This window comes from Larimichthys crocea, chromosome VI (genome assembly GCF_000972845.2).
Source record: "Larimichthys crocea isolate SSNF chromosome VI, L_crocea_2.0, whole genome shotgun sequence".
Classification (NCBI taxonomy): domain Eukaryota; kingdom Metazoa; phylum Chordata; class Actinopteri; family Sciaenidae; genus Larimichthys; species Larimichthys crocea.
This window is the reverse complement of record NC_040016.1, coordinates 19,224,937-19,238,532: the sequence shown is the minus strand read 5'-3', so window position 1 is coordinate 19,238,532 and position 13,596 is coordinate 19,224,937. Positions and strand designations below refer to the sequence as shown.

The 13,596-nt window shown below is 42.8% G+C and overlaps 1 protein-coding gene across 9 annotated transcripts in view; it reads right to left on the bottom strand.

Moving 5' to 3' along the window:
- Positions 1-13,596, bottom strand: part of ppfia4 (PTPRF interacting protein alpha 4) — a 52,223-nt gene that overhangs the window by 23,897 nt on the left and 14,730 nt on the right. The window contains exon 1 of one of the 9 annotated variants that reach the window (XM_027279835.1): positions 3,443-3,732. The exons of the other annotated variants lie outside the window; for them this stretch is intronic. Coding sequence (XP_027135636.1) covers positions 3,443-3,505 — 63 coding nt within the window. The 5' untranslated portion in view covers positions 3,506-3,732. Of the gene's footprint in view, positions 1-3,442; positions 3,733-13,596 lie in introns of those variants that run through there. 9 annotated transcript variants of the gene reach the window in all.

Sequence of the window (13,596 nt, the reverse complement as noted above, 5' to 3'; positions counted from 1 at the left end):
TACTAAAAGCTGCATTCCTTTGCATGTATCCGACTGATGCCTCAGTGTTTTACATTCCTTCTTCACGAGTTCCACAAGATAAAACTCTTAGTCAACATATCGGATCCCAGGACTGACGAGCTTCCTTCCAGCACGTTGCGTTTTATCAATAGGATGAATTACAAATGATATTTCAGGAATCGTTTAGGTCTTTTAAAGCGTGGTACTTCTGTGTGTTACCGACAGCAAGCAGCGAACCCGAACTCTTCTTTAAAGTCCGATCCCGCCGGAATCTGAATTGAATCTTTTAATTTTGGATCTTTTGAAAGATGTCTGTCACCGGCGGTTGTTTGCATGCGCTCGTGTGTGGCTGGCTGGCTGCGTCCTGTTCTGTGTTGTGTGTCTTATCTCCGATCATATTTCTTCTGTCGAAACATCCCGACTATGATCAGCTATTTATGAATCCATCAATCCCAGAGAGTCCCTCTCCATTTCAGAGTGTTGCTATGAAAGCTGTCATCGTCGTCTCTATTATAAGACAGCGTCTGAGAGACGCACAATAGAAAAAGAGAAAGAACAAAATATCCTCCTGATAGCGCCATGACATGATTTGTTACTGCCAATATCTTCTGATTTTAAGAGGGTTGATTTCAGTAACAATGCATGACTTGCAGTGTCCACTGAAAAGAGATTTATCTATGAGGTGTTTTAGCGTTTAAACGCCACATAATCACACTTAAACACTGCTGTACTAACAAAACACTAGTGGAGCTCATATTTATTTATTTTTTTCCTGACCTATTTTTCTGTTTCTCTTCGGAAACTGACTAAATGTTGTTTACGAGTTGTTCACTGTTTTGCAATACAAGCAGACAACCTGTTGTGTTTGGAATGCAATATTTCCTTTTTCCTTCCCTTCTCTTAGCTCTCTTAGCTTAAAGTATAACTCTCGGCACAGTGGAACATGTTCTTTCATTTCTTCTCTGCAGGTCTTTTGGGGTGAAAATAGAAAAGTAGGTTCAGACAAGGCAAAAAGGGTTTTTTGTATAAATCCACACTCCTTTGACAACTCCAGGGATGTGTCAGATATTACACATACAGTAGCGTAGATTTAAAATGATGAATGCACTGAACAACAAATAGCCTCTTTAACTTTATGGTAACTTCTGCTGCGTGTGGGTAGATTAACAAGACGAGAGAGATTGAAGCCAAAACAAATATAAATCGATGACAACAGTGAGGCGGGGCATCCTGTCTGCAAACGTCAGTCGGTGGGAGGAAGAGGAAGAAAAAGAGATGCATACTGTAAACAAGACTGTTAACTCATTCACACGTCCTGTGACTCACAGGTTAGGGATGTGATGTGCGGTATCATTTGTGCCAATATGAGGATGCTCCAACGGTGTTTTACATCTGTGAACACGCGCTCACATAAACATTTAAAAGGGCAGTCAGTGAAATTGTGCATCACAGCAAAGTGTGACTGAAAGAACTGCATGTCTATTCTGTAAACAGACCCAGAAATCAGGATAAAAAAGCGGTTATTTGGGTGATTTTGTGGGAATGTGGCACAAACCGTACAGTGCAAACCCTGAAAAGATCCAGCATCTCCAGGACACCCACAGAAATAATCATTTGCTGCGAAGAAGCAGAGCAGAAGAAAACACCTCATCAGAGATCGTATATAATCACTCTGCTCCACTCTGCGCGCCACCAAAAGACACTAAATTAACTCCGATGTAAATCGTGGTAATTCACTTAGGAGTGCCACACTGAAGATGAATGCGGAGAGAGTCGGGGACTGGAGAATGAGTGAGTCCTCGGGGAGACTCAGATATCACAGCTCTGTAACTCTTTACCACTGCAGAGAGAGAGAGTGGAGGATGGAGGTGGACTCGACCTTCCTCTGACAAATCTTAGTCAACGCACACACAAGAAAATGTGACAAACGCCATCACCACCACCACCACAACACCTTGCCTGGGTGTTGGCCCTAAGAAGGCATTGAGTAATCTGTTGCCATGACGCCACAGGGCACACTGCAGCCGTTTCCATGCCGACGGCTCATTAGGGAAAGGGAAGTGTTCGAGCGGCATCCAAACTTTGCACGAGCGTTCAAATCAGTACGCACATCCACGTGGGTGCACGCGCTAGAAACACAAACACAGATCGTCCCTCTGTACGATGATGTCACAGCTGACTGCAAACTTTTCCAAAAGCTTGAGTGCAGAACATGGAAAGAGCAGACACACATTTCCCATTCTTCTTCAAGGCTGAGACAGATGTATTCAAATTAGGCTTCTGAATAATTACTGTGAGTCATGAGCAAATCAGCCTAAGTGAATCACATTAGGGATAACGCCAAGACTGACAGAAGCCGCGCCAGCTCTGGACTCACTTCTGGAACGCTGATAACACAACAGCAAATACGCCCCGCGTCAATACAGCTCGGTAAATCCCTGAACACCTTGGAAAAGCTGGGATTTCTGTGTGAAACCCCCAAGCAGAAGTAAATCTAGAAGAGTTCTAACCAGTTTTTCAAATGAAACCTGGCAATAAACCCGCCCCCAATAACCCATCACTGTGAAAACATGCAAATCAAAAGTCATTTAATACCCTGATCAGAGGCCAAAAAGTTGATTGACGCAGCAAAAGCATTTTTTTACAGCGACAGCTGACACATCAACTGTGTCTCTCTCACTCGGGTTTGCAAAATATCCTTTTCTTATGCTTCAGCAAACAAAAGTTGTCGAATCCTTGCACATATCTAAACTTTCCCCCTCCCCTCCCCTGTCTGCCCACTGAAGAAGGCCTGAGCCAGGAATAGCATCCATTCATGTATCCCAGTTTTCTTCATTAAAGCGAAACAAATACTGCACCAGAAAGAGGGACAAAGGCAGAAAGGAAAGGAAGAGAGGGGGAATACTTCCTCTGCTCGGATGAAAGGAGAAACACAAAGAGTTTTTTGTTGTGCATCAGAGAGAGAGAGAGAGAGAGAGTCCACCTCTTGCACTCACGCTGTAATAAACACGCTGCCATCGCTGAAGGGAAGAGAGAACTCCTCATCGGTGCATGACAGATATTTATCTTCTTTATTTTCTTGGACAATTGGGGGAGTTGAAAACATGCAATGATGCCACATCAGCCGCTGGAAAAGCCTCCACTGGAGGAGGAGGGCGCGCCCACATTTCTAAAAAAACCAATATGCAATTTGCATCGCTGCGAAGCATTAATCATTCTTTTCGCAGTTTGATTGAGACACGGTGGTGAAAAAAAGGAGGGAGGGAGGGGAGGAAGAGGTGGAGAGGAGAGGAGGCCATATCTCAGCCCTAGAAAAGAGTCATCAGCACTGAAATCAATACTCAGGCAAGGACACGTGGAGACCACAGAGAGAGTTATTTGAGCTGGAAAACAATCCTTCACCGGGAATATCCACAAAGTGTACGGGTAGCTGAGTCCCTACCTGGTACATGTAGGTGTTAAAGTGGGTCCCATTCTGAAGGTGGATCTTCACTGTTGGGTTCATGGTGAAGGCTAAACATATCAGATCCCTCAAACAGACCCCCCATAAAAAAAAAGAGAGAGAAGGAAAGAGGAGTGATAGGAGGAGAGGGCAGTGAAGGTGGAAAGGGGGTCGGGGTGGAGGCGGGGTCCTCTGAGTCGTGGTCGACACTGAGATTCCTGTGCTGCTCCCTCTGCCCTCCGTCAGGGACAACAACACTCCGCCAGTCAGCCTGCTCTAAGTGCAGGCGGGACGAGAGACATCGGGGATGAGGGGTAAGGAGAGAGAGGGAGGGAGAGAGAGAGAGGGAGAGAGAGGGAGGAAAGAAGGGGGCGGGAGAGCAAACATGGACGATTCTGATCAGAGAGAAATAGAAAGAGGAGGAGGAGGAGGAGACACATAGTGATCAGCTGAAGGAAGATCAGCTGGAAGGAAGAGGCTGCAGGGGGCTCAGGCCACCTGTTCTCCACGTATATACTCACATGCATGCACAAGCTCACGTGGAAGTTCAGGCGCTCTGAGGGAGTTTTTTTAAAGTCACATTTGGAACTAATGCCAAGAATTAGCATGAGATTAAACGCTCTATTTCCTCCTTAGGAAGAGAAAAAAAAACACTCCAGTCACTGCTTACTCGACACAAATTCAAGAGACCCATTTTCCTCCAGCATGACATTGTGCATGCTGATTCTTTCTATTTATAAATGGCAGCCTGTTTCGTCCCTCCTCTCTCAGTTGGATTTCACAGAGCGTGCACTCGACTAGAGTCTGAAACACCTTCCGCTGCTTTCATACGGGGAAAAGAATATCAAGTGCGTTTTTTTATCATCATATTGTTAGCATTGTCTGCACTACAATAGGTGTCATCTGACTTGTGAGTATTCATTTCTTTTCTGGTGCCGTGACACGGTTAAAGCGTCACCAAAATCACACCTGATTGTTTAAGATAAGTTGAAAATGAAGCCACTGAGTCCTTTCACTATCTAAAGTAGCAGCGTCATTATTAAGCAGCACTGATTTTACGTGGTAAAGTTGTATAATCTCTTCTGTGGTTCTGAAAGAGCTTCGTCAAGTCTAAGAAAATAACCCTGAGTGACGATTCTTTGTCCAGAGTCTGAAATATAAAGGTGTTGACCAGACGGAGAGGGTCCAACAAAACACTCCTTGAAGCATCATGAAAACTGTTGGATCTAAGCTTTTTGAAGCTCAGAAAAGTCAAGATATCTCAACCACTGTTACTTTGACTTTGACCATTTCTCTATTTTCAAGCCCTAAAACTTCAGAATGCTGTCCTTTAACCCTGATTTCATGATTCGCTGTTATAACTTTAGTCTGTTTTCCTGCACTGATGTTTAGTTACGGTAAAGAAAATCACAGACTAACAACATCAAATGTGGAGAAACTGTCATGAAGCCCCCTCATCGACTCACCTATCTGCCCAAACGTATTCCAGATCAAGAGAATTATAAGAATAACTGGAGCACAGACTATAAACATCACACACGCTCTCAATATGTGCACCTCTAAATAAGAAAAACTCATGCACATGCATGGTACACAATCTTGCCTATAGAGGTAGTTTATTGTCCAGCTCTTGTATTTATATTTAGTTATATATTTAACTTTGTCAACATAATGCATTTATACTTGTTAACATACTTGACTCACTCTAATTCTGCAAAGACACACCTCAGCTCAAAAAGGTGTGAGCAGGATTTAATCACTCACAGCTTAATTTTACTGTTCATTAATTTCATTCTGCTGTGTTCTCGTCTATTGATTCATAAATTTCTCATCCATCCTGTTGTGCATTGCTTCATCACTCACTGGGCTCACCCACTCACTAATACTCAATGTTCAGTCAGTTAAAAAAAAAAGAAAAAAGAAAATGGTTTCTGTCTGCAGGTCTACTTGCTTGCACCTGGTTGTCAAGGAAACAGGGTTCACACAAGAGGGAGATGAAACAGTGAGTCCCCACGCATAAAAACATTCCTCAGTGATTGTGGTGACTTCCACTATTAACTTACAGCAAATAACTGCCGGCTCCAGCCTTTAGTTTTACATCCACTGAGCAGACCAACACGCTGGTCACTGCTGAGGTTAGTGGTGAGACAGAGACCCCTACTGGAAACACGAGGTACTCACACAAAGTAGCAGCAAACCAAACCAACATGTTTATATCTTTGCACAGAAACATGCAAAAAAAATATATATATATAGATAGATAGTTGTTTACAGAGAGAGATACTAATTGCACACACTGCTAAGACTTCATGCATGGTAATAAGTATAGTAGAATAAAAAACAAACACACCACAAAACACACATGAACATCAGCAGTGCTGACAAAAACTCCAAAAACTCGACACATTGGAAGCAGGATTTTCTGCAGCCGGAGAAGAGACCTCTGGCTTTTTAAAAAGAAATTTTTTTTTTTATCTGGCAGTCTTACAGTTTCCTCTCCTTCTTGCTACCTTAGTCTCTCCCCTCTCTTGCTGCTGCCACTTGATTACTTCTTTCACACTCTATCCACTCCAGCTCCTCCATGCTTGCTCTCTCATCCTTTTTTCCCCTCCTTTGCTTTTTTTTTCCTCCCTTCCCCTATTTTTCTCAAGCGTTGCTAATCTCAGCTGAACCTTCCCTCGACGGGGGAAAGCAGCCATTTTACATCGTAGCATAACACGGAGCAGAGGGTAGTCCAGCCGTCCTGACACCTCCACTGTTGTACAAACAACCACAGATGAATTAATACGTTTCTTTATTATTAATGTCTTACGCTAACCCTACTGTGGAACTGGAAAGTGAACCGAGACTACAATGTGGCTGCATTTGCGCCACAAATCACAAAAATACAAAAATAGTACATGTACTAATAAGTAATAAAACATAATTCTTGTCTTTTGGTGCCTCAGCACCTATTGCAGCTATATGTTTTCATTGGGATATTCAAATTACACACTGTCACCTGCAAATCAGCAAAAGTGTAAATGACCTTTTTTAGGGATTGCAACTGCAAGATATATTAAATATCAATATTAATCCATCAGTTTTTTTCACAATCAATTCTAAAGAATGTGAAAAAGTGGAAGATGAAATAAAAAATGGAAAACGTCCATCACATTTGTCCAAAAACAACTGTTTTAACGAGGCGTTCACTGTCTTGTTTCCCACTAAACTGGATGATGTGAATGTTATTAGATCTGCATGTACATGTTATATCTGGTCATCAAAGTATTGGACACACACAAAAAAAAGAAAATATGGTGAATTTAATAAGAGGGAAACATTTCAGGATAATCCATTCAATAGTTACTCCACGAAAAACAATAAACCTTGTGCTGCCGCTAGAGGAACAGTCGGAGTTTGTGGGCTTGATTCTGGGGTTTATACAAAATGTTATGGATAATATTTGTCAAGATGTTTGAGTCTGAACCAAAGTGGTGGACCATCTAGATGACTGACCAGCATTCCTGTCCCCACTGTGCCACTAACAAGAATAAAAATGGCTCAAATCAATAATTTCAGTTTTAATTTTCGGATCCTTCTGTCACCTTTGGAAACTGGGATTTATTTTTTATCTTCACATATTGCTGCTTCCCCACCCAGATATCAGACACAATCACTCTGGGCAGATGTATCCATCCTTCTAGGTCACCACCTTCCTCATCACCTCATTCTCTTGCTCCTCCTTCTGCTCTCCTCTTTCCCCCCCCTCAGTCTCCTCTGTCACCTCCTCCCTCCTGCCCCTCCTGTCTAAAGCACCTGTGTCAGCTCAGTCTATCTCTCCCGCTGTCCTCATCACTCAGTTGGAACGCGCTGCTTACCTCCCTCCATCTCTCCTTCACCGTGTCCTCCTCCTCCTCCTCCTCATCCTCAAGCTCCTGGTCAGCCCGGAGGGAAGCCTATTGCTACCGCAATGCACACAATCATCGCAAACAACAGACACTGATTGTATACACGCTCACATGTGAGCTGCACATGCAGCCGGGGAAACTGTTTCTATCCATGCAGAGGTTAAAATATGTTAATCATATTCTGATTATTCAGAATAAACAGAAAGTCGACATGAAAAGCAATGCTTAAGCAATCCATGATACACACAAGTCTGGCTCGTTACATTAATATATACACCCCTACTGTACACAGACACACACACACTGGAGACCACACACACACACACACACACACACACACACTCTGTCCGTCCCAGATGCTCTGCTTTGCAGATGAAAGTGTATCTAGAGGAAAGCAGGAGATGGCATCAAAGACATCTGTATTAATATTACTCCTCATATTCAAAGTAAATGAACTGCTCCATCCATCCAGCATCAGTTTCAATAATCTCTCGTCTCTCAAATCCTTCATGTGGCTAAAATCGTGAGTAACGGGCAGCCTAGGTGTGTGTGTGTGTGTGTTTGTGTGTGTGTGTGTGTGTGTGTGTTTGTGGAGGTCGTGAAGGCTGCTCTTGCCCTTCACAGAGTGCGAACTGCAGTGGCAGGATGTAACTCTACACCACTGAGAGGGAGTGAGTGTGTGTGTGTGTGTGTGTCTACAGTAAGTCTACAATAACTGTAACTTGTGTGTGTGTGTGTCTACAGTAAGTCTACAATAACTGTAACTGTAATGACAGAGGCATGACAAGCCCCTCTCGGCGTCACACTGCTGTCCTGTCCTTCTCCAGCAGTCTCCGTCCTTCTAAATATAAAAGCACCACTGGTACTAAGCTGTAATTTTCACATTAGTGAGAGAGCTGACATGATTTTAAGAATATTCCAGTTCATATCCAATTATTTGATATAGCACCACATCATAACAGACGTTATCTCAGGTCGAGACTCTTCACTCGCCACTCGGTACGGTGGCGAGGAAAAGTTTCCTTTAATATACATGTGTGTAATTTTCTCATGGTAATTGTGAGTAAACGCTTGAGATCAGCAACAAATTAATTCAGCACGGCCTCCTCTTCGGCACGTTCTGCTGGGTTAAAGGATTAAAGTCTCCACCATTACACAGTCTACACATCCCGTGGGACTCCAATACCCTTGAGTTTGATCTCGCGTCAGGGATGCACAGATGTTTTACACTAATTATTGGAATATATATTTCTACTGTACACGTATAAATGTAAGGTCTTTTATTGTAACACTTGTATATATATATATATATATATATTAATTAATACTCACATTTAAAAAACCAAATCATAACAAGCAGTAGATTGACTGGTAAAACATTTGAAACTCATGTTATTATACTCGAATAAGACTAATTAGTATACAGAACAAAACAAATATTTGGTGAGCTGCTTTTTAAAGCAGCATTCTCCACAGTGTGTAAACAAGATTTCTCTGTTCTCTGCAGGGACGCTATTATTACACTATCAGTAGGAGTGGCATCATTTTTCCAAACCAAATCCAGGCTGAGAGGTGTCACTTTTGGTGCTTTGTTACAATGAACATAAACCGCGGTGCACTGGGTTTAAAATGGAGTAAATCTGTCCATTTCATTCTTCGTTCGTCTGCTCCAGTTGACGTTTTAAGTGCACTATATGAGATCGCGATCAGTCTGCTTCACGATAAAATGGATAAACAGATTCAACACTCAAAAGAAAAGACGCACGCGTAGATATCTTTGTGGCGCATCCGCCGGAGGCAGCTAATATCTTCACACTCCCGTATAAAAGTCTAGTTTGTTGTAGAGATTCTGCTTTACTTCATGGTGTAGCATCTATATCACTGTATATATTCACACCACAAGTCACACAAACATGTCACAGACTGCTATTTTGTGTGAAAACATATTTTCTCACTCCGCACCTGCTCATCGGGGTGTGATAGGTGCTGGTTTGTTACAATTGATTTGTCGGTTTAATGCTAAATAACCTGCCTTATTCCTTTTCCCCACCTCCATCCATAAATTTACGTCTCTCTATCTGACTTCTACACTTCATCACTTCATCGATTCTACTGTGGGTCCCCCTCCTCATCTCGAGTCCTCATCCAGCCGGTGGAAAAGAAAAAAAAAACAAAACTGCTCATTCAACATCATCGCCTTTGGGAGTGAAAGAGTGAAGGAAAAGAGTGAGAGAGGCGAGTGAGGAGAGAGGAGAGAGAGTTAGAGGGAGTTTGAGAGGAGTGAGAGAGGATGAGAGAGAGAGAGAGAGAGAGAGGAGCGTGGAGAATGTATCACGAAATACTTTCTCTCATGCAGGTTCCTAAAATACTCAGCTTTTCTTTTCATAGCTCAGAAAACACACACACACACACACACACACACACACACACACACACACACACACACACACACACACACACACACACACGCACACGGATATGACGCACCGGCCCCATGTAGAGTCACTTGTTTATTCAGATACACATGTTAAAACAATGTAGCGAGTGTTAAATTGAAATCTGAGCAAGAGCTCCAAACACACAGACCCACACACACACACATTTCTACAAGTCATAGTGTTGTTTGATGTGGAATATAACGCTTTAACGAAAATCTAGTTGCCCGAACTTCATTTCGCGTTTGTGGGTAAACACCTCGGCGGATGTTTGTTGTCGTTCTGTAACAGGAAACAGTAAACACACACCGAGGAAGCAGCACACAGCTCTTTTAAAAAAATGATTTGTCTCTAATCTGGTCTGTACTACGATGGCCATGGTATGAAGGATTGCATCCTGTGTCCACTGCTAGTGATGTAGGAATGTGTGTGTGTGTGTGTGTTCGTACAGCCATCACAAGGCCATGGATGATTTATTTATGAAATGTGATTTTTCTTTCTCGGGCACTCCAGCCTTGTAACTCAAACTCACACACACACATACACACACACACACACACACACACACTGGTCACTCTCAATCATACTTTGCTGTTACACTGATGTACAGTATTTGCTCTACTGAGAAATGATTTTGTTTATTTTGGGATATGAGGATTTAAATCCTGTGTGTATAATAAGAACATGTTTGGGGAGGAATGGGGTCATTTAATGTGTGTCCGTGTGTGTGTGTGTGTGCCTATACTGTGTTTGTGTGTGTGTGTTTACTGTAGCAGTCCCTTATTTTTCCTCTGCTTTAATCCCTCACAAAGTACCATTCCCTCCTCGTATGACTCATACAGCGGCGGCTTTTTTCATGTCACAGTGTGTGTATGAGTGCTTTCATATATTTTCATACTAACAATAATCCTGAACTGTGTCAGGACCGTGGTTTAATTATTCCTGCATGCCTTGCGATGTCTGTGCTTGTATGCGGTGCACTCTTCAAGGCCAGCCGGTGGAAAAAAAAAGAGGAGAGAGGAGGAAATATTTATGTGAGTGGGTGTGGCACGGTTGCGTGAGTAACTTCTCTGCTACTTCTTTGCTCTTTTTGTGTGTGTGTGTGTGTGTGTGTGCGTGTCACACTGAGTGACTGAGTGAGCTCATCTGTTCTGAGGCTCTATAAATATTGTAGGTGCCATGTGCCTGCAGTAGACCTTCTCAGTAAGCTACTGTATGATGTCATCCTGGCACACCTCTAACCAACACACACACACACACAGCTGTGCTGCGAAGGCCTAATATCCATGGCAACGCTGGGGTGTGGTAGGTAGGGATGCAGAGCCCACGGCTAGTTTAATGAATCCAGCAGCAGCTCAAACATCTTCAAACTTCTATATTTCTTTATCCCCCCCACAGTGTTCCTATCCTTTATTTCCTGCAGTGCGTTCAGATCTTCCTCCCGTCATTCCTTCATGATATTTCTTCCCATGTATCCGTTCCTTCCCTTCATTTCTCCTGTTACCCGTCCTCACTTCCTGTGTTGGATTTCTGTTCTCACTCTTCTGTCCTTTTTCACCTGAAGTTCATTTGCAGGAACGTGAAAAAAAAGTGAGGTGAAATCTGAAATCCATACCACGATGACTTGCATAACTGAAACCATTAGTTTCTATAATCAATTATTCTATCTGCGAGATGAATCAGCAACTATTTCTTAAAACCGTGTATCTAAAAATCAAACTCTCTGTTTTTATCGTCTCATATGAGAGTAAATTGAATTTAACTTTTGGTGAAACAAAAACAAGACTTTCAAAAATGATTATCAGTCATCAGATGAAAGTAATTGCTAGTTGTAGTTCTTCAAATTGACCTACAAGATCCTCTCGAACTGAATATGTGCATGTTCAGTAGTTAATAAATCCTTTGGCATCTTTCCAGGCGATGGATCTTGTTTCCTCTTGAAGCCGCTAGTTTTTGACAGCGTATACATTTAGCTTCATTTTGATTTTCTATCATCTTTACTGAAGATGACATCTCTGACATGTCCTGTACCAGCTATTCTTGATCTGTACCCTCGCCCCCAGCGGCAGTTTCTCAAACTGTGGTGTCGTATCTCCTATCTTTCCATGTTAAGACTGACGTGGAACAATGTTGCCTCACACATCACAGGTTCCCACAGTCTGTTTGACATTTAAATAGCTAGTTTTGTCTGGTAGATATATCTAAAATATTCAGCTTACTATCAAAGAAAAACCAACAGATAAAAACGACTTTAATGATTGATTATTAAAATAAGATTCTGGCTTTTAGTAGATTTAGTTAACGTCCTGTTCCACACGCTGCCTGACAGTGTCTGGCTGTTTGTATAGAGGATTAGAAATCACATATTGTTCTACTTTTGCATTACAGGATTGCTCTACACATTGTGATTTAACTGCCTAGCCTAAGGTGATAGAACAAAATAAACAGAGCATGAAACACGCGGGACAGTATCCACACTAGCTTCTTCCTGTTTGCTCGGTCCTGGTCCATCACTGCTTTCATCATCTAGTCCCTGTGAACAGGGGATTCCTCCACATAGTCCTTCAGCCAGACCCACTAACACACTGAGCGGCTCAGCTTTGGCAGCTGATAAGAAGCAGTCATGAAGGTTGAAGCTGCACAAGCCAACACATACAGAGAGAGAGACAAATAGTCTTTCATATTGTAGCTACTCGCAACTTCGTCTCATCCCAGGACACATCCAGGTCACGTTTACACATCATGTTAATCACATGTGAGGAAATATGCACACACACACACACGCATGTGCAGAGACACACAAACATTCAGAGTTGCTGACAGTTGGCGTCCCACGGGACAGAAGGTGTCAGGAAGTCAACATCATCCCCTCTCTCTCGCCCCCCTCCCCCCGTTTCCATGGAGACTGAATTTGCAGGGCTAGAGGTGAGGAGGAGAGCGAAAACCCTGAGTCTGCATGTAAACACACAAACACACACACACACAAACACACACGAAGCATGCATGGAGTCCGACTGTCTGACAAGCTGAGATGGCGAGTAGGTAAAAAGCACAGACAGAAGGGCTGCAGGATATATCGATGGATGTATGTGTGGATGTATGTCGGTGCCTGTGGGACTCATTGGCGATGTGCCCTCGGGGTGAGAGGGGAACACTGGAGGGACGGATACATATTCCGTTGGGTCAGCATTAAACAAGCTCCAACTGGATCTGTTCCCACCGGGGTGTTGTGTGTAGCATGTGTGTCTGTGTAGTATGATAACAACGACGCACCGTAGGTATGAAATGTCATTCGAGACAGGCAGGGCAGGAGAAGAAGGAGTTTTTGCAGATGACGGGAATAAAAATAACCCCGATGACCAATTTAGATGATCTTGCGGTAATAATAAATGCCCTACATACATTTGACATTGCAAGCAGTGACCGCGGCCGTTTAACGCTTACTTAACGGCTCGTTTTCATGAATGGAAATAAAGCATGAACTACTCTCATGCTTGCAGAAACTGTGGAGGCTTTCCCCCCAGGGTGTGTCAGTTCGAATGCTCTAAATCAGTCTCAGACTGGAAGGATTTAAGCAGCTGTTTATGGAGGTTTGCCAATCAAGAGCGAATGCAGTTGTGCTGCATTAACTGTTAATCTGTAACTGGCTGTAGAGATGGATGGCTTGTTCAAGCAGCAGGAATAATAAACATAAATGATGGATCAGTGTGCAGGGCCTCTGTTAAATACAGGCCTTCTCAAATGATGACATCAATATTGCAACAATCATAAAAGCAAACTAAAAATATATACAGTATCACTGTTACAGTATATCCTGCTTTCTGTATGC